Below are 25,871 nucleotides of genomic sequence, written 5' to 3' on the forward strand. Positions count from 1 at the left end.
TTATCCTGTGATTCCCACTCTCCCATCATTCCTCTCACCACCCTCATCTCTACTCAGCTTGCCAAAGCATTCCAAGACACAGGCATAAATCCTGTTACAGCAGCCTTTGAAGTGCAGAGGGACTCACAAAAGAAGGGGGCCCATCTCTCACTGAAGAGCTACTTCTTTGGCCATTAGCCAATGGGAGGAAAAAAGTCTGATCTCAAAAAATGTTCTTGAGAAATGTTCTCAGGAATCTGGAATTTTAAGTTTAATTAAAATAAATGAGCCACAGGCAGTATCAAAATTCTCTTCCAGTTCTAAAATTCTCAGATTCTATGTCACTCCTCTGCTCCAAAACCTTCAATAGTTCCCTAATGTCTTTAAGATAAAGTCCGTCCCTTTCATCTTGCATTCAAAGCCCTCCTCAATCTGGGGGACCTTTCTGTCTCTCCAGTCTCGGTTTCCACTGCTGTTAGTGTCCAGAAACAACTACATGTCAGGATGGTGCGATAGCTAGAACACTGGACCTGCAATCAGAAAGACTTCATATCTGACACTCAGTAGTAGCATGATCCTGCAGTCAGTTAATCTTGTTTGTTTCAGTTTTTCCATATGTCAAATGGGACACCTCCCTCCACCAAAGTCTTTGTGAGTATCAAACAAAATAATATTCACCAAGTACTTGGTAGAGTCTTTGGCATATAGTTGATGCTATTTAAATATTAGCCATTATTATTTTCAACGTCACCATCAGGATCTTATAACCTCTTATAAAGAATGCCCAAGAGAATAAGACAAGGACTGGTGTGTGGTATCAAGGGAAGGCTCATCATTGCCTAGCCTTCTAATATATTCTGAACATAAGACCTCAAGCATTTTACAGCATGAGCCAATGCATGAGACTTTCCCTGGGGAGTTGTATAACAAAGGGAAACACAGGAAAAGCTACCCCACAGCTATGTTGCTGTGCAGCAAAAAGACCTCATTTGTCTTTCTTACTTTCTTATCAATATGATCACTTTTCTAGTTAAAAGCTAGATTTAAGAACACCATCCCAGAAGCCTCAGCCATCCCCACTATTGTAAGTTTCCTACAGGTAACTCAGAACATAAGCCACACTTGTTAGGGCTAAAGTGGCAGCTTCGAGCTTTTTAATCACATAGTTCAAGTACCCTATCTCCCTGACTGTGAAAACAGCTACTCCCCTGCATATTCCTTCCACTCCAATCAAACCAATCTCTCTCATGATCAATTCAAGTCAACTGAAATTGTATGAAGGTGCTAATATATGCAAGGCCCCATGCTAAGTAATGAAGACATCTTGCATATTTTAACTTCTGTTCCTTGGTTCAGAATGTTCCTTTGCTCTAGAAAACTCCTACTTCTCTAGTCAAAATTCATTCAAGTCAATCTGATGAACATTTATTAAGCAATTGCTATATACAAATCACCATGTTAAGTGCTGGAGATAGAAAGCCAAAATCAATGAATCCCTGCCCTCTGGAAACTTTCCTTCTACTGGAGAGATTAATAGAATATATATATATATATATATAGAGAGAGAGAGAGAGAGAGAGAGAGAGAGAGAGAGAGAGAAGCAAAGACAAAATAATATTAATTTAAAGAGAGAAAACAGTACTAACAACTGGGGAATGGGATTGAGGGGAAAAGCGTAGAGAGGAATAAAAAAAAAAAAGCCTAAAACATAGACCAAGTCTTCTTGAACTTTTTCCACTTGTGACCCCTTTTGGCCTGAGAAATTTTTATGCGACCCCATGTATGTAGGTATATCAAATAGTCATACAGATCTACTGATAGCCAATCATAATTGTGCAGTCTCATATAGGATCACAGCCTACAGTTTAAGAAACTCTGATGTAGACAATGGCAGCCAAGAGCTGTGTTTTGAAGAAAGCCAGAGTACCGGTACCAAGGACAGAGGCATCAAGGTCACGTATAACGAACACCTACTGAACCAGTTTGATTGGACTAGAAGGTGAGTGAAGGGGAGTCTCATGAAAGAAAGGTAATGAAGAGCTTGAAATTCCAAATCATTCCCATCTTTCAAAGCTCATCATAAAGATATCTTTACCTGCTCTAGCCCACAGGGATCTCTCCTTCTTGCAACTTCTCTACCATGGTAGCATAATCTTTGGTGCTGAGAATTATCCTCAAAATGTTTTGCAAGGACATATCTTGTTGCCCTACCACAAGACTAAGAGCACTTTGAAAGTCAGAATTATGAGCTATTCTTCTTACATCTCCCCAAAGTGCTTAGTACACAGGTTGAGCACAGAAGTCAATGTTTTGTAAGTTTCTAATTGATAATTAAGAATTGATTTCTATACTGCCCAACTGGGCTAAGCGTCTTACCTGAGAGTAAAGTGGTTTGCGGTTGAGCTGCCAGCCAAAGACACAAAGAAGGTGACAATGTCCCCTTCCCTGACAGGGTTGAGTGGCAGAGAGATCACAAGGTTCTCATCGAGCCTCACAAGGGACCTCTTTGTCTGGTCTTGCGTTGGGTAGACCACAACACTGCCGATCCTCTCCATGGGTGAAAACCCTTTATGAACATTCTCTTGCCCCGAATGGATATTGTTCTCCCACTTGCCATCCTCTGGAGAACACCTGCCCCAATCATCGGCAGGGCACAGTTTGTAAAACAGCTCCACGGGGATGCCTCCCGCTGCTGACTCAGCCTCAGCCTCTGCCTCAGCATCTAGGACTGGGACAGGCTCCAACCAGTCTGGTAACAGCTCCAGCTCTGCCACACAAAGCCCCAGGTCCCCCTGCAGCCTACAGCTGGCCACCACCTCCCTGGCCTCTAGAATGGCAAACATCTTAACACAGGGCAGGTCTTCAACTGGGTTATTCTCTTCCCAATCCATTCCTGTGACATAAAACAATGTCTGTACTTTAGGTCTGTTGGAATAGATGGAGCTGTCAAGGATGTGTGACTTTAGTTTCCAGTTAAAAGTGAATTTCTCCGAGTGGCCAAAGGGTGCCAGAGTCAACAGGAGGTCGCGGGGGATCACCTGCTCCACAAAGAAGGGGCCATAACTGGCATTCACAATCGGGGGCTCCTTGGCTCGATAGATGAAGAAGGACTCCACCCTGGACTGCAGACTGGAGTTCTTCATGAGGTCTTGGTTAGCCTCTTTCAGAAAGAAGGAGACCTCAGCATTGCAGATATGGTAACTCATGGGGAGATACGCAGGCAAGGAGGAAAATCTCTGGAGACTGTCCATGATTCCTCGGCTCTCCATCACTATACAACCAAAAGAAAGAAATGAAAAAACAATTTCAAAGTTTAGTTTCACAAGTAGTCTTATCTTCCCAGCGGAAACTGGGATCACCCCGTGATAGCCCATCCAATGTGTTTAATGCAATCACCTCCAGCTCCAACCCTTAGGCATAATGTTCTCCCTTCTGTCATTAAACAAAGAGAGGCTTGGAATACCACTACTTCTTCAAAAACTTATCAAAAACAAATATTTATTAAGGATCTGTCATGTACATTGAAAAAGGAAATGAAAAAAACATTCCAGTATCTTTGCCAAGAAAATCCCTGGGACAGTATGGTCCATTGGGTCGCAAAGAGTCGGACACAACTGAATGACTGAACAATGATACATAGTATATACTAAGCACCTACTTTGTACAAAGTACAGAAGGAAAATACAAAATGAAATAAGATAGAGTTCCTGCCATCATCAAGCTTAGAGCCTAGTAGAGTAATTAAAAAAAAAAAACTAACACACAGATAACTGTAAAACACATGAGGAAGAGAAAAGGACTGAAGATTACACTGGAATAAGAAACTCCCTGATGAGAAAATTTTAACAATGTAAATTGAAACCTCTTCAACTTAGAACACTGACTAGGACACCAAAAAGCCAAGCAATTTGTCCAACATCACATTGGATAAGTCATTATAATTCATGGGTCATATTGAAATCCAGGTCTTCCTAGTTCAGAGACTGAATCTCTATAGACTTCACCCTATTTCCTTATAATACTACATTATATTAATAATATTAAATTATTATATTTATTTATATTTAATATTGATCATATTGATGTTAATATGATAATATAACACTATTACATGTTGAGTGCATAAACAATTGAAAATCTATTGACAAACATTTATTAAGTATCATGCTAGGAGTGTTGGATGCAAAGACAAAAATGAAACTCCCTACTCTCAAAGAGTTTACATTCTGTTGAAAGCAATAGTACTTAACAAAACTAATGCAGACAAGATTAGAAGGGAAGCAATAAACTGGGAAAATATTTTTACAGTCAAAGGTTCTGATAAAGGCCTCATTTCCAAAATATATAAAGAATTAACTCTAATTTATAAAAAATCAAGCCATTCTCCAATTGAAAAATGGTCAAAGGATATGAACAGACAAATTCTCAGATGAAGAAATTGAAACTATTTCTAGTCATATGAAAAGATGCTCCAAGTCATTATTAATCAGAGAAATGCAAATTAAGACAACTCTAAGATACCACTATACACCTGTCAGATTGGCTAAGATGACAGGAAAAAATAATGATGATTGTTGGAGGGGATGCAGGAAAACTGGGACATTGATGCATTGTTGGTGGAGTTGTGAACGAATCCAACCATTCTGGAGAGTAGTTTGGAACTATGCTCAAAAAGTTATCAAACTGTGCATACCCTTTGATCCAGCAGTGTTACTACTGGGCTTATATCCCAAAGAGATCTTAAAGAAGGGAAAGGCCTGTATGTGCACGAATGTTTGTGGCAGCCCTTTTTGTAGTGGCTAGAAACTGGAAACTGAATGGATGTCCATCAGTTGGAGAATGGCTGAATAAATTGTGGTATATGAATATTATGGAATATTACTGTTCTGTAAGAAATGACCAACAGGATGATTTCAGAAAGGCCTGGAGAGACTTACACGAACTGATGCTGAGTGAAATGAGCAGGACCAGGAGATCATTATATACTTCAACAACAATACTATATGATGACCAGTTCTGATGGACCTGGCCATCCTCAGCAACGAGATCAACCAAATCATTTCCAATGGAGCAGTAATGAACTGAACCAGCTATGCCCAGAGAAAGAACTCTGGGAGATGACTAAAAACCATTACATTGAATTCCCAATCCCTATATTTATGCCCACCTGCATTTTTTATTTCCTTCACAAGCTAATTGTACAATATTTCAGAGTCTGATTCTTTTTGTACAGCAAAATAACGTTTTGGTCATGTATACTTATTGTGTATCTAATTTATATTTTACTGTACTTAACATCTACTGGTCATCCTGCCATCTGGGGGAGGGAGTGGGGGGTAAGAGGTGAAAAATTGGAACAAGAGGTTTGGCAATTGTTAATGATGTAAAGTTACCCATGCATATATCCTGTAAATAAAAGGCTATTAAATTAAAAAAAAAAAAAAAAAAGAAAGCAATAGTACTTAAAATTGGGGTTCTTAACCTGGATCCCTTTGGCAGACTGATGAAACTTAGAAATCCTTTCTCAGAATCATGTTTTTAAATGTACAAAATAAAATGCATGGAATTATAAAGGAAATCAATCATAATGAATCTATTATTAAGGGATTTAATAAAACAAGTTCACACACTCCCAGATTAAGAATTCCTAGCTAAAAAAAAAGTCATGTGGAAGAAACCAAAAAAGGTAGGTTACAGCCATGTTGTAAAGTACTTTAAATGCTAGTTGTACTAGGGAACCAGTCTTGGTTATCATGCAGGGGAAGAGTATGGCTAGGTCTTGCTTTAGTGTAGAGGGCTGGAACTATTGAGTAGATGCACGGAGGTGGGGACTGCTGAGCACTTGAAACTAACTTCTGATTGGACGATACTCTATGGGCATATACTTGGAAAATGGTCCTTTCTACTATCCATACTGGTTCAATGATTGGTGTATAGAGGATTGTAGGAGGGACTAGGGGGTGGAGTAAAGCTAGCCAGGGACACACTCTTGGCCATAGACGAGGGAGAAGGAGGTCACAGAGATTCTGCTTCCATCCTGTTCAATCCTGCATAAGGGAACCAAGAATAAAGATTGAGGATTTTTGCTTATCCTGACTCCGGCTGATTCTGGGGTGTCCTGGGTGCTAGCATGGTCGTTACACTTTAGGAATATGATTTTAGCAGTGGTAGAGAGGATAATGGTAACCTCAAGAGTAAGAGGGTCAGGAATATTAAAGATCCTTTAGTTCAGCCCGCTCATTCTACAGTGGAAGAAACTAAGTTCCAGGGAAATGAAATGAAACAACTGCCTCAAAATTACATATAACAAAACTAAAGTTCATGCCCATTTCCTCCAAGTTAGCAAAGCAGAAGGAATGAGCTTCAGAAAAAAAAAACAAGATACTATAGGAACTTTGAAAGGGAAGGTTGCCATCCAGAGGAATCAAAAGGGGCTTTGTGGAAAAAGTAGAACCAATGAAGATGTGTTTCAAAGCCTGGGAAGGAATTAATTTCATGAAGAAGATGAGAGAGAACATTTCAAGCATGAGGAAAAAAACTTGCTGGAGGATGGAAGAAGGAGAGGAGTCTAGTAAACTAGCACCAGTCTGTGGAAACCCTCGAATGGGTTTCTGGCTCGAATGCCAGAAAAAAAAATCTGAACTTTATTGTCAGGAGATTGTCCAAGGTCACACAAAAAAATCACTGAAGAACTCTCTATTCAGCTCCAAGAGATTACCTCCTATGGATATAACCCTCCTCCTAATCCCTATTAAAACCAGAAAGACTTTAAACAACTAAGAGTAGAATGGCATTAAGCACTTTCTTCAAGGCTTTCTAAATAACCTCTGAAAAGGTGTAAAAGGAAAGACTCAGTTAATATTGATCAAAGAGTGAATGCTGAACATTTATAGAAAGAGAAAAATACTGTAGCTGTGGGAAGACATTCTCAATGAAAAATGACAATGGAAAACCATCAGCTCCCTCAATCTCAGCCTCCAATCCCCAATCCAGAGAAATATCATTATCAACCTTAAAAATTCTACTATCATAACCGTAAATGTCGGGAGAGCATCAGACACACACTACCTATAAGTCATCCCCTGAAACTGCTACATATGGCCTGTTAATATTTTATCACATCGACATTTACGCTTATTTTCATTACCCCTATATATTATGTAAACATATGGCTTCTGTCAATTGGGGCATGGGGAAATCTTCCATAATTAAAATTAAAATGAGGATGGGGACCCAAATGGGCTTTATCAATGAAGAGAGGATAGTGAACCAAGGTTGTGAGTATCAGATTTAACAAAAGGAGATGCATCCCTCTCTCCTCCAATATCAAGTCCCAACATTGGATGAAGGGCTAGAAGTCAAAATCAGAAGGGACCCTGGCAGTCATCTGGTTCAATACCCGGCAAAGAGAAGGCCTCTTTACATTACATCTAATAAGTGGCTGTCACTCGGCTTAAATACTTCCACCACCTCCCCAAGGCATTTGTGGATAGCTTAGGGGCGATCTTCTGAACTCAAGCTTCATTTTGCCTCTTTGCAGCTTCTACTCTTTGCTCCTAATTCTATCCCTCTGTCACAAGGTAGTCCCTCTAATACTAGAAGACAGCCATTGTTCATCTCCCGAGTGTTTTCTGCTCTAGTACCTGCATCCCATCCTCAGGTGGGATGTGAACTCATGTGGCCTAAACTCAAAGCCATTAAGCATCCTGCTTGCCCTCCAAACGACTCAATGTTCTTCCCAATCTATGAAACTAAAAGCTGAATATAGCACTCCAAGTATGGAGCAATCAGGGAAGAGTGTAGAAGGTTTGCTCACCTGTATACTCCTTGAAACTATGCCTTTCTTAATAAGCAGAGAAGGGGAAGGAAACAAGCATTTATATAGCACCTCCCACATACCCCCACCATGGGGGAGCATACTCCCACCATGCTAAGAGTATTTACAAGTGTTATCTCATTTGATAATCCAAATTCTCATTAGTTTTCCTCATTGCCATATCACATCAGATAATAAGTCCCAGGGTCATCAATTTAGAGATCAAAGAGACATTAGAAACCATCCAATTCAATGCTAAGATTTTACAGGAAAGTAAACAAAGGCACAGAGAAATGCAATCATGTACACAGAAAATGTAGGTAGCATTGAGGTAACAGCTTAGTTAAGTTGAGATGTGAACCCAAGACTTATTATTTAGCACAATAAATAGGACATGAAAGGGAACAAGCATTTATTAGGCACCTACTACGCACTAGACACTGTGCAAAGCACTTTACAAATATTACTTCATTTGAGCCTCACAACAATCAGGAGTTAGGTGCTGCTTTTATCCCCATTTTTATTATCTGTATAACCCTTGATTCTCTGAACTTGTGTCTTCATCTGTAAAAAGTTGGGAGGTTAGACTGAATTACTAAGTCTTTTCTGCTCTAGAGCTAAGACCTTGGTTGGATATCCAGGGTATATTTCCACTACAAGAGCTGAAGTCAAGATTACAACCTCATAGATCATAGATTTGGAGCTGGAAGAGGCCTTAGAGGTCACCTAGTTCAATCTCACTTTACAGAATAAGAAACTGAGGCTCAGGGAGGTGAGAACTTGTTCAATATTGCACAGTTAAAAAGTATCTACAGGAAGCTGTGTGACCCTGGACAAGTCACTTAACCCCAATTACTTTCACAAAAAAAGAAAGAAAGAAAGAAAGAAAGAAAGAAAGAAAGAAAGAAAGAAAGAAAGAAAGAAAAAAATCTACAGGAGGATTTGACCCAAGTCTTGTTATCCTCAAGTCCAGCACGCCGTCCACCGCACCATACTGTCTCACACTTTCTGGTAATCGCCCAACTTCTAAAAACAGCTAAAACCGTATTTACCAGTAAAAACATGTAAAGACCCAGGGTAGTTGTTTTTTTTTTTTTTTTAACTGTAGTATGATTTGAAAATGGAAAGAAAGATAAATCCCAATCTGTTGACTCTGACACCCAGTGATATTTGTCCTACATTTAAAAAAGAAAAAAATTTCTGCAAGGTATAATTTTGTGTTTATTTAAATCTCCTTTCAGACATCATTCTTCAGCAAAACTGCTTCCCTGGTGAGGGAAGGAGAAAAGGGCATGAGGAGGTGGGGGTCAGAATCTCTGCTTTATAATGCCAAAGTTGTCTGAATGTTATTCCCATATAAGAGGAAGGGGAAAAGAATAAGCATTTATTAATCACCTACCATGTAGGTGGTAAGCATTGTGCCAAGAGCTTTTATGAATATTAAATATTTGATACTTACAACAACCCTGCAAAGGAGAAGATCCTATTAGCCCCTTTTTTACAGGTGAGGAAACTAAGGCAGACAGAGGTTAAGTGACTGAAGAAGCCCACTGCTAGTAAGTGTCTAAAGTGGGATTTGAACTCAAGGCTTCCTGATTCCAGGTTCATTGGTCTGCCCACAGCACCACCATCTCACATGGGCACCAAATATAAATGAGGTATGGCCTACAAGCCCACTTCTGTGCTAGTTTGGGGCAGGGCAGGTAGAAGGAAGACATAGGAGACAAAAGAATTCAGGTAGAGAGGAGTCTTTGTCACAGGAACATGGGGGAATTATGGCTGGACACTTTTTCTAGGGAAAAGAGCAGGACTGGACAGCAACAGGCAGCTCATTCGGAATAAACAGTATCTTGTGCCTGAAGAAAGCCAGTGGGCTTTCTGGCTACTTGAAAAGAGCTCCAGTGTCTAGGATGAGGAAGCCAAGGGTCTTACTGTACACTATTCCACTCACACGTCAGCCACAATGTTGGGGGTCCATTGTGGGTTTTTAGAAGGAAGGGTTTCCAGAATGGTAACCAGGATTAAGCTATATGTGAATGAAATATGGCACTGGAAATGTTTAGACTAGAGAAGAGGAGACTCAGAAGAAACAGAAAGAAGGATAAGAGAGAAGATAAGAAGAGGATAAGAGATAATAGGTCTCCCTGCAACCATCTGGACTTTCTATAGAGAGTAAAGGAGAAGGGAGGGGAGGGGACAGGAGGAAGGCAAGGGAGATGGGAGGGGAAAGGAGGAAGGAAGGGGAAGGAGGAGGGTGAGGAGGAGAAAGAAGAGGAGGGAAGGAAAAGAGGAGAGAGCAGAAGGGAGGGAAGAAGAGGACAGAGAGGGATGAGGGCGAGGGGGAGGGAAAGAAAGGAGAGGGGAGATGGGTTCTCAAAATTAGGGGTGGAAAAGTGTTGGAAAGAGATATACAAATTTATCCATCTCCCCAACCAGGAGCAATTTACACCCTGGCAGCCTTCCAGGGACTGAAAGCAAGATCATAGGCAATGCAATTCTTAAACACACTTGCTTTTTCATCTTGGAGAGGTTTATTATCTTCTTTATCTTTTATGCAGATATTTGACATCTCTCAAAGAATGATTTAGGAGAACTTTAAGGCAGCATTTTCTTCCCTTTCATTCTCCATGTCCCCTGAAATTGCAGCAGGCGGCTGCCGGCGCTCCCATCCCCTGTAATTCAGAAGGAAGACGATACAAATTTTGTGTGAAAGCCCCAATGGAAAGCCATAAACATTGGCTGACAGAGCTCCATTCTGTCCCAGAACCAGATTGTCACCAAGTATGATATCTGAATTCAGCTGCACTTTAGGAAGCCCAGGGAACGTGGACAAAGAGATCTATCACGTCCTGATCAGGCTTGGTGGGCCCATGCTCTGTAACCTGATTGGAAGCCCAGCCCCAAAGTGGCAGGAATAGGGGCTTCCCAGAACTGCATCTGTCTGGAAGCCACCACCATTTTCTTTTCTGCTCTAGCAGTGAACAAGGCATAGATGGAGAGGGAAATTCAAAAGCCTTCAGGAGGCCTGGCAAGGATCAGCCTCTCATCCTCTGTCACAAACTGGAGAAAGAATGAAGTATATAGAATCTCAAAGACAGCAACTTGCATAGGGCCTAAGAGAGCACTAGCTCTGAAATCAAGAAGTCCTGTGTTTAAATCACTCCTTGTTCACTTCTTAGCGATGACCCTAAAAAAAATCACTTTACTTTTCTCAGTGCCTCAACTTCCTCGAGTCATCAATCTCATGGGATTGTTACGGGGATCAAATAAGATAATGAATATCAGATTCAAACTCTAGCTCTGGCACTTAATACCAAATGATCTCAGGCATTTTATTCAACTTTTCTGACTGTTAAAATTCAGGGTTGGATTAAATAACCTTGAAGGTCCTAAAGTCTGTGTGTGCTCTTATACAGGGATGTGCTGGTAAATGTTTAACAGCCCACTCTCCACAATGCAAGATGTAGTTTTATGTTTAATCAGCATTATTAACACTTTCCCATTACTCTCTTAAGTCTAAAAAATTAAGAAAACAATAAATGAAATCCTGATTTGTAGTATTTTCCAATTTCTATGGAGCAAATGTTCAGACCGAAAATTAACAACTGGCTCTTGAACCAGTTGGAGCTGGTTTCAACACAAACTTGGTTCTATGATATTTGTCACTGCCTCCCTGGACCTGTTTGTTCATCCCAAAACTAAAGGATTGGGCTACATGGATTCTGAGTTTCTTTCTTTTTTTCTACATAGATGATCCCATAATCCTATGAAAAGCACTTTGCAAATATCAAAACCAATTAGTCAACCAACATTAAGCACTTACTGAATGCCAAGCACAGTAGTAAGTTTAGGGGATATAAAAAAAGGCACAATCAGTCTTTGCATTTCACAAGTGTCACAAGTTGCTGCTTTATTTGTTATTTGTTCCTCTTATTATATTATAATATATTATAATAATATTATAATATAATACTATAATATAGTATAATAGTAATATTAGTATATATAGCTATAATATAATTATATAATATATATTTATATATATATAGCTATAATAATATATGTTTAAATATATTATATATAAATATATATTTATATTATAAATATTTAAATAGAAATAAATATATTTATTTTAATATATTTATATATATATTATAATATATTATATGTAATATAATATAAATATATTTATATATATTATTATATATATAATTTATATATTTATATAATATATATTATTATAGCTATTATTATTATTACCAATAATAGTAATATATACTATATATAATATAGTATAATAGTATAATATAATAGCTTATTATATTATAATAGCTAATTATAGCTGTCATTATATAAGCTAATAATATAGCTTATTATTATTATAGCTATTATTATAGCTATAAGTTCCTCTTATTATTATTATAGCTATATATATTATAATATATAATTATATTATACATAATAATAATATATTATTATAGCTATAGTCCATGACCCATGACTCAACCCATTGGACAATAGCTATTGAAAAGATGGGTCCTCATTTCTTTCAAAAGTAATGACAACTTGCTCCAGGAAAATTTCAAAAAGTTTCACCAGAAAAATCAATTGCTACTTACAAGGTGCACAAGGATGTACTTCCAAAAGCCTGAAAATTTCACTACAATTCAGTCAATCAAGTCTTTATTAAGCACCTATTGTATGGCAACCTCCAAGGACACAGAGACAAAAATAAAATAATTCTTTCCCTTAAGGAACTTATATCCCATGAGAATAAAATGTGGGTGATAATGATAGGATACTTTTGGGGTAGCTGTATAGAGTACTTGGTCCACTCAGAAATGCCTAAATACAGCTCTGTGCTTAGAGACTTAACTATCTGTGAGACCCCAGATGACTCATTTCACCTCTGTCTACCTCAATTTCTTCATTTGTAAAGTGGGGATAATAACAGCACTCAGGGTTGTGGTGAGGATCAAATGAGAGAATATTTGTAAAGCACTTAGCACAGTGCCTGGTACATAGCAGATATCTTATAAATATTAGCTATTACTACTATATTATTGATCTGGAGGAAAAAATTGATATCCTCTAGTACACATGTTCTTGAAATATTATTGGTCCAGAAAAGTTAGTTGATTCCCCCAAAGTCACACAATAAAAAGCAAAGTCAGGATTTGAATCTAGCTCCTTTGACTCCAGAACCCACTACTTCCCACCTTTCCATGCTGCCTTTTATACACAAGAATCCATGGAAAGGAGCTTTCAATATCACTATTGGTGCTGCCCTGCAGACAAATTTCTGGACACAAAGAACACAGCCTTGACACTAGAGCTCTTTTTTGCCCCATCACTTACTACCACCAATGGGACTAAATAATAACACGCTATAAAGACCAGAGAGGAAAAGACCCATCGATGGAATCACAATATAAATAACGATTGCAGCAATGGAAATGAAAACACTAAAATGACTCAACTCCTTGTCATGAGAATAATCAATAGTGGTCTTTTCTCAGCACTATAGGGACAGAATGTTGCATTCACTATCAGTCCTAGATCCATTGTTTTTGCTTAATCTTCCTTTTTTTTATATAAAAAAGGGTTCAGTTCAAGAAGGGAAATCCCTTGAAATGACTAAGATGGAAAAATAACAGATATTGTTAAAATATACCCACTGGTGGAAGAAGCCAAAGCTTATATTATTTATATTGGGGAATGCCATATCTGATGCTCCAATCATCAATGACATGGAAGTATTGGCTGTGTGTTATCAGATAAAATCCTAGGCTTCTGTTGTTGAGTTTCTTTCCCTATTTCCCAAAGGGCAGCTCTTCCAGCAGTGAAGTCAAGACAACTGGGATTTGTTCTCCTCTGCTTTCTTAAGAACGAGCTGAGAGACTTTACCTCCATTCCATTTGGCAGATTTCCTATTTCCATCTCTCCAATAAGGCAGCACTGAATTCCTCCTCTTCCCTTGCCCCTCGCATCTCCCCACCAACTTTCCTATTTTTGATGAGGAAAGTGAGCAGCGAGACCCTAGTTGTGATAGCTGCTAAACTTTTCACATTTACTTCTTTATTTCCAAAGACTTGAAAAAACAGATCAAGTCAACAGCCATAATGAGCCTTGGATCCATTCCCTTACTTACCAAGGCCATTGACTGAAACTTCTTTCAAGGTCTCTCTACTTTATAGAATCACAGATATCAGAGCAGGAAGAGACCTCAGAGGCCATCTGGTCAAACCCATACTAGAACAAGAAGGCCCTCACTTCAATTCAATTCAACAACCATGCACTAAGCACCTACTATATACCCAGGGCCATATATGATAACCAGTCATAGAGCCTTTACCTGAAGATTCCCAAGGTGGGAGAGCCCACCAGCTCTAAGAGGTAGCTCTCTCTACTCTTAAGGCTGCTCTGCCTTATTAAGAAAACTTTCTAATATCCAACCAACATCTGCAGTTTTGCAATTTTCTCCCACCACCCAATCTGATTCTGCCTTCAGAGGTCAAATAGGAGGAGGCTACTAAGACATATGTCACCCTCTTGTTCTCCAGGCTGGATGGCCCCAGTTTACTGGGTGTCATGTAGCATGAACTGGAGGCCCCTTGATCATCATGGCAACCTTCTCCTGGATGCCAGCCAGCTTATCCAGGGCTTTCCTAAACTTTTCACCTGGACCATTGCAATAGTCTCCTCACTGACCTTCCTGCCTCCAGTCATCATCTTCTCTAAACCATACTCCTTTCAGCATCTTCCCAGGGCACATATGGCTAACCATGACATTTTCCTGCCTTGTGTCTGCACACAGCAGGTACTTAATGATTGCTTGTTGTTTTGATGAATTTCAAAGACTCCATGTTAGATATTAAAAGAAAATTTTAGTCTTTTTTTATTAAAGCTTTTTATTTACAAAACATACACATGGGTAATTTTTCAACATTGACCCTTGCAAAACCTTCTGTTCCAAATTTTCCCCTTCTTCCCTCCACCCTCTCCCCCAGACGGCAGGTATTCTAATATATGTTAAATATGTTAAAATATATGTTAAATCCAATATATGTATACATATTTATACAGTTAGGATAAAATTTTTAAAACTCCTTAGGCCATGCCATCAAGCTGCAATATAACTCCCTGACCTCACACCCTTGTATGTGTTATATTTCAGTCAGACTATACTATGAGTTGCCCCTTCCTACTCCCTTTCCAGCCTGTATTGAATATTGAATGCCAGCTAGGTAGCCCAATGGATAGAGTGCCCAATCTGGAATCATCAATACCTGAGCTACAATCTGACCTCTGGCACTTGCCAGTTGTATGACTCTGAGCAAGTCACTTAACCTTACTTACCTCAGCTTCCCCATCTGTCAAATGAGCTGCAGAAAGAAACGGCCAACTCCTCCAGTGTCTCTACCATAGAACATAGGCCATAGAACAAGACCTGGAAAAGGTCATTTGATGTGACCCCTTCATTTTACATATAAGAAAACCTAGACCCAGGGAAGGAAAGTGACTTGCTCTACCATCACAGGTAATAAGCATCAGAATCAGGATTTGAACTCAGGTTTCCCCATTTCAAAACTTCTTTACATAGAAGCCTCCCACTGTACCATTCTATCATCACTAATGAGGCAATCTCTGCAACATGATTATATCTAAAGAATCATCACAGAGTTATAGACCCATCCCATCCCACTGTGTAATTCTGCCCCTCCCCACCCACTATCCACTGGGAAACTCCATTTGTCCTTTGTGGCCCAGTATGTTACACCTCCTTTTGGAAGCCTGCTCTCTCTCTCCTTCCTCCTCCTCTCTCTATCTGTGTGTGTGTGTCTCTCTGACTCTCTGTCTCTGTGTGTTTGTGTTTGTCTGTCTCTCTGTCTTTGTCTCTTTGACTCTGTGTGTGTATATCTGTCTCCCTCTGTCTCTGTGTATATGTCTGTCTGTCTGTCTGTCTGTTTCTCTCTCTTTCTCTCTCTCTATCTCTCTCTCTATCTCTGTGTGGGTGTCTGTCTCTGTGTATATATGTGTGTAGACACAGCTCTGAGGTACTGAGAGGTTAAATGATTGGCCCAGGGTCACACAGCTATTAAGTGTCTGAGGATAAATTTGAACTCAGGTCCTCCTAACTCTAAGTCTGGTGCTCTATCCATTATGACACCATACTTACACCTGTCCTAGCTAAGAAATGAGAACAGGATAACTGCTCCATTAAGGGACTCACCTGGATAGCTGCCTATATAAAAGAACTTTAAATCTCACCTCCTCCAAGAAGCCTTCTTTGACCAGTTAACCCACATTTACCTCTCCATTCTCTGAATTCCCCCAGTAGAATCCCAGATCATCAGGGATCTAGTCCAACTATCTCCGTATATTGATTCAGAAGATCAATGTTTAGAGATGGAAAGTGGTTTGCCATAGGACACATAATTAGGAAGCCATAATTTTCAAATTTAAATCCAGGTCTTTTGGATCCAAATTTTATGCTCTTTTCACTGCACTCCACTGTCCCACCAAACACACAAAGAGGTTTTCTTATAGTTTCTGAAATGAGTATCATGAAACTTAGGAGGTAGGATATTCAGGGTTTTAGCAACAACTTTAAGAAAAACAAGAGTCAAATCCTCTCTCATCATATTTCCCATCATCAGCCAAAAAGAATTTCTACACTGTGTCTGAAACCTGGCCCAGTGAGGGAAGCCTGGAGATGAGAGCGGTGGTTGGGCACCACATCAGCCCGAGATCAGGACAGGCAATTGTGGTGTCCCACAGTCCTTTGTGAGCTGGAAGTTCCAGCCCCCCAACCACTACAAAGCTCAAACAGATCACATCTCATCCAGACAGTTCCTCTTTGATTTAAACTGGAAGATTAAGGGGACGAGAAAGGAAGAGAAAGGCAGATCTTGTTAGCCAACATGGGAGACTTCCACAGGGCACCAGATGGAAAGAGAACATTATTAAACGGATTATATACATCTTTCTGACAGTAATTCTGATCTCCTATAGGCACCATCAGCTGTTAAGCAGCAGGAAATTATGATGACCTTGTCCCATCTTCCATTTATATCTATTCTAAATTGGACACCTAAGAGGTTGTTTAAATTGAAGGCGGAAAACATTGTGCGTTTCTAGCAATTATCTCATTGTCTGATTGGGCGGCGACTTACTCTAGCAGGAGGCGGTCAAGGAGGAAGCCTGGGTGGGGGTTCCACCCTGTCACTAGCTCCCTCAATGTCCTGAAACAAGTCACTCAATCATTCGGAAATGCAATTTCCCCTTCTATCAAATAGGAATAATCCTCTCCCTCACCTGCCTGTCAGCAACATTCGTTGTACGGAAAAAGAGGATATGAGTTTGTTAAATTCAGTGTTTGAACATTTCTAAATGAATTTCATTAAAAGTGGTTCCATATTGCTTTCAGACGTTGGACTTGTTGCTGACCTTCCCATAAATTGGCCATTGCAGGCTCAGCAGTTTCACTATTGCCTCAGCAGCCAGCGAGCTTCTATTAACAGCTCTCTTGTTCAAATAGAGCCTTTTTGGCATTGAATATCCCAATTAAAATACCAAAAATTTACTTAATTAGAAAAATTTACCTAATTAGAAAACACAATAAAGAAATTAATTTAGAAGAACCAAAAGGCTTTATTTAAACAAGGGAATTGTTCATGGAAACCCACACTGGTCTCAGGATCAGAATCCTAGGAATCGTTTAGAATGGGTCTTAAAGATCATCCAGTCCTATGTTCTCATTTTAAGAATGAAAAACCAGATGCTCTGAGAGAGAAGACATGGCCAGGGTCACAGGCAAGCAGCTAGCGTCTACAGCAACACTTTAAACAAAAGTTTGCAAAACACTTTCCCATGCTACCCCTCCTTTGATTCTCACAACAAGCCTGGGAGCCATCATCTATATTTTACAAATGAGGAAACAGAGGCAAACAAAGATGGGTTTTGATTTTTAAGAGGGTCAGGACCTGCGATTTTACTGGTTTCTGATGAGGTAATTCCTTCTATCTATGTAAATTAGCAGTTTATAATCTTGGAGTATTCCCTGGAGATACAAAGAAAAAAAAATGATTTACCCAGCTTCACCCAATCCATATGTATTTAGATGGTCCTGATCACAGAGTCAGCTCATTATTCTCTATACTGAACTGTTTTGCTCTGAGAAAGAGCAATAATTACATTGTGGTTTGTCCTTCATTCTCCAAGAGGATCTCCCTGACTTCAGGGAGATGAAGCTATGACATCCAAGTGAGTTGGATTTAAGTGAGGCAGGCTGTGGAAATGGAATATACACCAGACTCACTCACTTGATTAAACTCTAGGGATAGCAACCACACCACCTTCCTCTGAACTCTGCTAGTCAGAACTGCACTCATTTGCCTTCTCTTTGTATACAGAAAACTTCACTAATTCAGACTCACTGGAGGAAGCTAGTTGGAATTTGTCAGAAATGCAGCATCTCTTGAAAGGCATAAAGTCTATTATTTTAAGCACAAAGTGTAACTAGAGCCAGACTAACAAAGTACTGCCAAGTAATAATCTCGAGAGGACCTGCTTTGATGAATAGATAAGGCCAGTAATTATCCTCTCAACTCTGTTTAAAACTGCTTGGTTTTCAAGTACTTCGAAATCTTATTTATACTATGGAGATTTCATTTGGAACGAGAAACTCTCTAAAAGGTTGTCTCAGAGAAAGGGCATTAGATTCATTCTCCAGGTCCCCAAAAGAGTAAAATTAGGAGCAAAGAATGAGAATGAAAGGGAGGAAGCTTTTAGCAAAAGGAAAAAAAGGGACCAAAGTTCTTTCACTAGATTGCAAGCTCCATAGGGGCAGGACCACAGCTCCTTCATTAGACTGCAAACTCCTTGTGGGCAGGACTAAAGCTCTTCCATTAGATTCCAAGCTCATTAGGGGTAAGACCAAAGTTCCACCATTAGATTGTAAGCTTCTTGGAGACAAGATCAAAACTCTTCCATTAGATAGTAAACTCCTTGAGGACAAGATCAAAGCTCCTTCATTAGATTTCGAGTTCATTGGGGGTAGGACCAAAACTCTTCCATTAGACTGTAAGCTCCTTAGAGGTAGGACCAAAGCTCTTCCATTAGATTGCAAGCTTCTTGGAGGCAGGATCAAAGCACCCCCATTACATTGCAAGCTCCTCGAGGACCGGCTATATTTTTGCCTTTCTTGGTATCCCCAGCGCTTAGCTTGACACATAGTAGGTGCTTAAGCACTTAGCTTGACACTTAGTGGGTGCTTAAAAAATGCTGATGATTTGAAAACTAAACCTGTGATTTCCCTAGTATAAGGAACTTCTGGGTAGGGGAACTCCATCTACCAAAGCTAGTCAGCATCTTTTTTTCAATACCCAGTCTTAGAGAGCTGCCTGGAACACAGAGGGGTTAACTTGATTTGGACAGCGTCACCCGGTCTGTATGTTTCTGAGTCAGAACTCAGGTCTTCCTACCTTCAAGATCAGCTCTCTATTCAGTATGCAACACTGGCTCGACACTATGAGGAAGAAGTGTGGGATGATGAGGATTGTGCAAGAAGGAAATGGGCTACTTCATGAGGTAGAGCTCACTGTCAGCAGGTATATTCAAGAAGAAAATGCAATATCTGACCCGCTATAAAGAATAGAATATTGAATTGGAGGATTGTTCTGGTTCCTTATAGCCAGGGGAGGGTACTGGTAAATGTTTGACAACTGGTTCTCTGAAAATATTCAACACACTTAAGTTTAATCTGCATTAGTATTTTCCCACATGTACTAAATAAACAAGCCTGCAAAATCAATTTAATCTGGAGGTGGAAAACTGTGGACAGCACAAGTGCCTTTACTGGAATGGAGAATTTCTGGTAAAGAAATTCTTCATTACTTTCTTAAGTCTAGACAATCAATGAAAGCATAAATCAAGCCTAGATTTGTAGCACTCGCTGATTTCTGATACGTAAATATGCACACTGAAAATTTAACGATTGGCTTGGCTGGCTCCCGCACATGACTGCTTGCAGCCCAACAATTCAACGATTCTCCAATTTTATGACTTACCACTCATAATACTCCATAAAAGCTAATTTAAGAGGTGATATAATAGAAAGAAAAGTCTAAATTTTAAAGTGGGTGGTAATCTGCTTTGATGGAGGGAGTTTCCTCATGAAGTACTTCCCATCACAGATGAAATCCCAGATGCCAAAAAAAGAAAATCCCATATTACAAATTATCCTGTATTACCAAAAAAAAAAAAAAAAAAACCCTCTATATTCCAATTTGCTGTTTGAGTATTCCTTCCTCCTACTAGACTATATCCTCCCTGAGGGTAAAAAGCCTGTTGAAAGAGCTCTGGATGGAAAGTCAGAAAACCTGGATTCAAAAACCCTTTCTTTTGCCTGTGCAATCTTAGCTAAATAACATCCATTCTCTCAATTTGAGTTTGTTCCTCTTTTGGACTCAGTGGTGGCTAAAGTACCTCCTAGCTCTAAATCCTCCTCTCTGAAAGAAGCAGCTCAGTTCATAGAACCACCAGACCCAGAGCCAGGGAACCCCAAGTTCAAATACTGCTTCAAACCCTCACTAGCTGTATTACTCTGGGCACCTCACTCAACTATTTTCTGTCTGTCTGAGCTAGAAAACTGGGATAATAAAAGCACTTTTATCTCCTGGCATTGTCCTGAGGGTCAAATGAGATAATATTTGTAAAGTGCTTTGCAAATCTTAAATCACTATCGAAATGCTATTATTTTCATTTTACAGGAAACATCTCGGGAAAACTTGTCCAAGATCACACAGAGATGAGACACACGAGTGTGATCTGAACCCAGTCCTGCATCTCCAGAGCTTTCCACATACTTGCTGCCTCCTCCCAGAATGCTTATGGCAGCCAGACTCCAAGGACCAAGAGCTAACAGCTTCCAGGCAGCAGCAAGCACTGTTTATGTTGAGGAAGCCCAGGGAAGCGGATGGGGATCTTTATGTCTGAAATCCTCTTTCCCTCCTTTTCTTTTGTCTTCTCTGCTCACCCTGAGAAATCATAAAAGAAAGAGAAACTCATTTTCGCCCATATCTGTCATGTTCCCACCTGTGACAATCTGTAGTTTTTATGAAAGTACATTTTTCCCTTTGTCGATGCACTCACTGCAGGAGGAAGTGTCTCCAGCTCCCAGAAGATAAATCCTCCTTACTCTTTCCTTTCATAAACTACCTGAGTCCTGAGGCAGGGTGAGACATCTTAAAAGCTAGCCCCAAAGGCAGTAAACACAGCCTCAACCAGCTCACAGTCAGAACCCTGGCCAGCGCCCTACCTGGGCAATTCAGAGGAATCTATTAAGGCCTCTGAAAAAGAGAAAGTGATCCTGTCCAATTTAAGACAAGGAAAAAAACATCCCTTAACAGCATCAGAGCTCTAACTAAGATGAGGCAGTTGGCAGTTTGCACCAGGGTGCTGAATTTAGTGGGTGTTGACAGACTTTGAATTCTAATACTAAAACATAGCATACATATATACACACACATATATACATACATATATTGTGTGTATATATATATATATACATACATTATATATAAACAACAGAGCTTAGCAAGTAGTTAGCAAAACTAATTAGTTAAAATAAGAAATTATCAGATGGAGAGCTGAGCTAAGCTCCTCCTCTGCTTCACTCTGTCCACCTCCCCACCCACTTTCAACTCCATATAGGCTCCTCAATTCACAGATGAAAAAACTGAGACCCAGAAAGATTAAGTGAGATCGAGGTCACATATGTGGCAATTGACAGAGCCAATATGAATATTGTCTTCTGTTACCCAATCTAAGTTTCTATCTTATTATGTCACACCTTTCCAGTTTTCTTACCTTCGTTAGCTGTTCTACATTCTTAATTTTTCCTTCATTTTATCCATCTTATACCATTTCACTGGACATTTATTAAGCACCTACTGCATGCAAGGTACAATGCTACCTACGAGACCCAGAGGTTAAAAAATCGTGAGGAAAGAGAGCATTCCAGGCAAGGGGGTTGGTCTAGAAGAATGCATGGAGGCAGAAGTGGGATGTTGGATGTGAGAAACAACTTATAGATGAAAGCAATAAATAGCATCATTAGAAACATGAAGCACCCACACCTATAGCTTTCCAATTACAGGCCCACTAGAAGAAGGATTAGACAGACACCTTTATGTGGAGGTAAATCAAAGCAAGCCATTCTTGTAGGATGTAATTTAGTGCTGCTCTAAAGACCTGGGTGCAAATTCTGACTTTGCCTCTTATAGTCATTTCATAATAAATGAATTAGAAGGTCTCTAATAGACTTTCTAACTCCAAGCTGAAGCTTCTAAAATGAGGGGCTCCCTAAGAGGATCCCATCCAACTCTAAGTCTCTGATCCATGACTGAGGAAAATCCCCTTCACCTAAAGTCCTAATTCGACCCTTAAGGAGCTTGCATTCTAATAGGGAAAGACAACCACATTATGAAAGAATGAAAAGACATTTAAAAAGTAAATTTTACTCCTAAGAGTTTCCCTGGAAGACAGAACTGAGAGAGAACCTTGGGCTTTCTCTGTTGGCTTTCACACCTGCTTACTGTGGAATTCCAAATGCAGGTCAATGGAGCAGCTTGGCTCTCAAGCTCAACCCCCCCCCTACCTCCCACCCACCCCCCAGTCACCCACTTTCTTTTGGGTCCATCCTGCTCCTGCTACAGGCTAAGAAAAGCCAACTGCTTCAAATGCTGCCTGTAAATCTTATTAAAGTAATCTCCCTCCCTGAACCCAGATTATTATGGCCACCTTTATGGCAGAATAAAAATTAATTTTCTCAGCTATAATAAGAACGATAAGAAGGCTTCACTTGGGAGCAAATAAAGATTACAATTAGCTCCAGCTGAATAAATCTAAATTTAACTTGGCCCAGAAATGTGTTTTCTGATATTTTCTCTCGCCTGCCTGAATGGGCCCCAACTGGATTAGAGTCCCGCGACAGTTGGCCCATTGTTGGAGGTAAGACGTTGGAGAAGCGGGGCCAAGTTTTAATCCAATCCCCCAAAGGCCAGAGGATTAGTTCAGGATTCACAGGATAATAAAAGTTCTCCAGAATTAGAGGGAACAAGGAAACGGGCCTCCAGGAAACAAGACAGTGGGGGTTCCGAGGGGCCTAGACCGGTTCTTGGAAAATGTCTCCCGATACAGACTAACAATGCGGTGCCTTATCCACACTGCCTTTGCTGCAGTAGATGTCAATCATTTTACAGATGAGGAAACTGAGGCTAACCATGGTTAAATAAATTATCCAAGGTCATAAGACTTGTACATGAGAGAAGTCCCACTTGAATTCAAACCTACTATGCTCCTTCTCCTCTATACTGTTTTTAGTTCATGATACAGAAGCTTCCCAGAACTGAAGGAAGATTTCTGGTCAAATCTCTCCCTGGCTCACCCAATTACTGGCCCATATAATCTAGATCTATTTGGTTTAATCCTCAATTCCTTTATCTTTAAATGTATATAATACTTAAAGGATCTATCTCACAGGATTGTTCTAGGTTCTACCGCTGAGAAAATATTCATTTATGTGGATTATTAATTAATTATTAATAATAATTAATAGCCTGAATAATAGCTAACAGTTTTATAATTCTTTCTATGTGCTTGGCATTGGACTCAGCACTTTATAATCATCAAGAAAAAACAGCTGGATGACTCAGTGGATAAAGCCCTGCACCTGGAGGAAGGAAAATCTGAGTTTGAATCTAGCCTGAAATACTACCTGAATGATTCTAGACAAATCAATTCTGTCTGCCTCAATTTCCTCATCTCAAAATGGGTACATAATTGCATCTACCTGCCAGGATTCTAAAAAGAAAATGAGATAGTATTTGCAAAGCTATTTCTTTGTTGTTCTTGTTATTGTTCAGTTCAGGCCATTTCTAAATCTACAAATCTATATTTGAAATGGGAATAAAGAGAAATTCTCTCAAAATGGCTTTGTTAGAGAATCCAACTAGAGTTTCCAGGACAATACAAGAGCATAACGGAGGTTTTCTGGGAGAATGAGCATAGCAAAGGGTCACCAAAGGAAGGAAGTATTATTATCCTAGAGCCACCAGACTGAAAGGGACCTTAGAGCCAGGCCTAGGTCAAGCAGGTGGCTAGTGACAAAGCTGGAGCCAGAAACTTTGGTTTTTAATTCTCAACCAACAAAAGATGAAAAAAAAAAAAAGAAATTCATTTTAGGCACAATTTTGCCACAAGTCAACCTTCCTAAGAAACTGCTGGCTAAAAGTCAGAATATGTCAGGGTTTCGCTTGAGAAAGGTCCTTACAGATCACCTAGTCAATAAATAAATAAGCCAAATAGTATGTGCTAGATGGTAGAGAATAAAGTCCTGGGTTGGGAGTTAAATCTGGCCTCTGGCCTCAAACACTTATTAACTGTATGACCCTGGATGAGTCACATAACCATATTTGCCTCAGTTTCCTCATGTGTAAAATGAAAGGTATTGAACTCATTGTCCTCTCAATTTTCAATTGAATGTAAAATCCTAGAGAGTTGGAATAATTTCACTTTGTGGGCATGTATTGGGAATCTAGGTGGCTCAGTGGATAGAAAACTGGAGTTAGAATCGAGGGGATTTAAAGTTCAAATCCAGCCTCAAACACTTATTAGCTATATGACCCTAGGCAGGTTCACTAAACCCTGTGAGCCTCAGTAGCCTCATCTGTGAAATGAGGTGGAGAAGGAAATAGCAAAACTCTCCAGTATCTTTGCCAAGAAAGCCCCAAATGGGGTTACACATACAACTGTAATGATTGAATAACACTAAAGAGCACTAAATACTGAAAATAGAGAAAGAAAGTAAAGCCATCCCTACCTGCCCATAAGCTTACATCCTAAAGGAAGAAACCCAGGACTAAAGTGAGAAAAGGACTTATCCAAGATTATGCAGCTGGAGTCCAGAGGAGACGAGAACCCAGAAGTTCTTCTGATTCAAGCCTGGTGCAGCCAAAAGCTGTTTTCTTTACTCAAAGACAGAGCCGAAAAAAAAAAGGAGGTTTGAAAAGACTGAAATCCTACATCAGAGACAAAGCACAGCACAGAACAAGATAAATAATGACCAGCAGGATCCAACCAATGATAAACCACCTGCAGATAATCATGAAGGGCACTCTGGGGTCTGAGAATGCTCTGAGCCCCTGGTATTCAGCCATAGCCAAGAAGAGTCAGAGATGGAGGTAAATGTTCATCTACCCCTCACAGAGAAAGGCAATTGGGGACTAGCCTTTAACTAAAATCACTCTCCTGCTACTGATATTGATCTGGAAAACAAGGTTGAATGAGCTGAGATATGCCATTTCTCATACAGCCAGATATTTGGCATCCCACAAGGCATTTGGGGAGGTGATAGAGTGCCCTTAAATGCAGAATCTTAAAGACCAGAGGGAGTCTTCCCCCAGGAGAATGTAAGCTTGGAGAAGACATGGGCTTCTTCATTTTTGTCCTATCCCTAGATGCTAGCCCGATGTATGGCAAACAGGAGTGCTTAATAAATGCTTGCTAATTGATTGGCTGGCTGAATCAAAACAGGAAGTGCAGTATAGTGATGAAATGTACTAAATTTGATGTCCGATGACTTGGGTTTGAATTTGTAAACCCTTAGGAAAGTCTCCCAGTTGCCTCCTCTGTAAAAAGGACCGATTGGTGATCTCTTCCAACTCTCAATCTCATGAGAGATTCTCTATAAGTCAGTAGCTAGATCAATAAGCATTTATGAAACACTTCTCTCTGAGCTCTCTGATGCTAACCCGAATGAGTCAAGCCTTCCTCCACTTCTATTCAACTGACTTAGGGGCCATCTAGTCTAAACCCTCTTATTTTAAAAATAAAGAAACGGAGAGATGGTTACTTGTAGAGCTAATCAAGCATCAGAAATAAAATTCGAACCCAAATGCTGACTCCCAGAGCCCATGTTATTTCCATTATATCTCACTTCCCCCTTCTTTGCCCCAAGATAAATAGTCCCATGGTCTTGCTGCCCATCACCATTGAAGCCATCCTCCTCTGG

The 25,871-nt window shown here is 39.8% G+C and overlaps 1 protein-coding gene across 1 annotated transcript in view; it reads right to left on the reverse strand.

The window, feature by feature from the left end:
* Positions 1–25,871, reverse strand: part of TMEM132B (transmembrane protein 132B) — a 640,218-nt gene that overhangs the window by 453,755 nt on the left and 160,592 nt on the right. Inside the window, exon 2 of the mRNA XM_031948416.1 lies at positions 2,356–3,250. Within this exon, the coding sequence (XP_031804276.1) occupies positions 2,356–3,250 (895 nt within the window). The remainder of the gene's footprint in view (positions 1–2,355; positions 3,251–25,871) is intronic.

The sequence above is a fragment of the Sarcophilus harrisii genome, chromosome 1, assembly GCF_902635505.1.
Source record: "Sarcophilus harrisii chromosome 1, mSarHar1.11, whole genome shotgun sequence".
Lineage (NCBI taxonomy): Eukaryota > Metazoa > Chordata > Mammalia > Dasyuromorphia > Dasyuridae > Sarcophilus > Sarcophilus harrisii.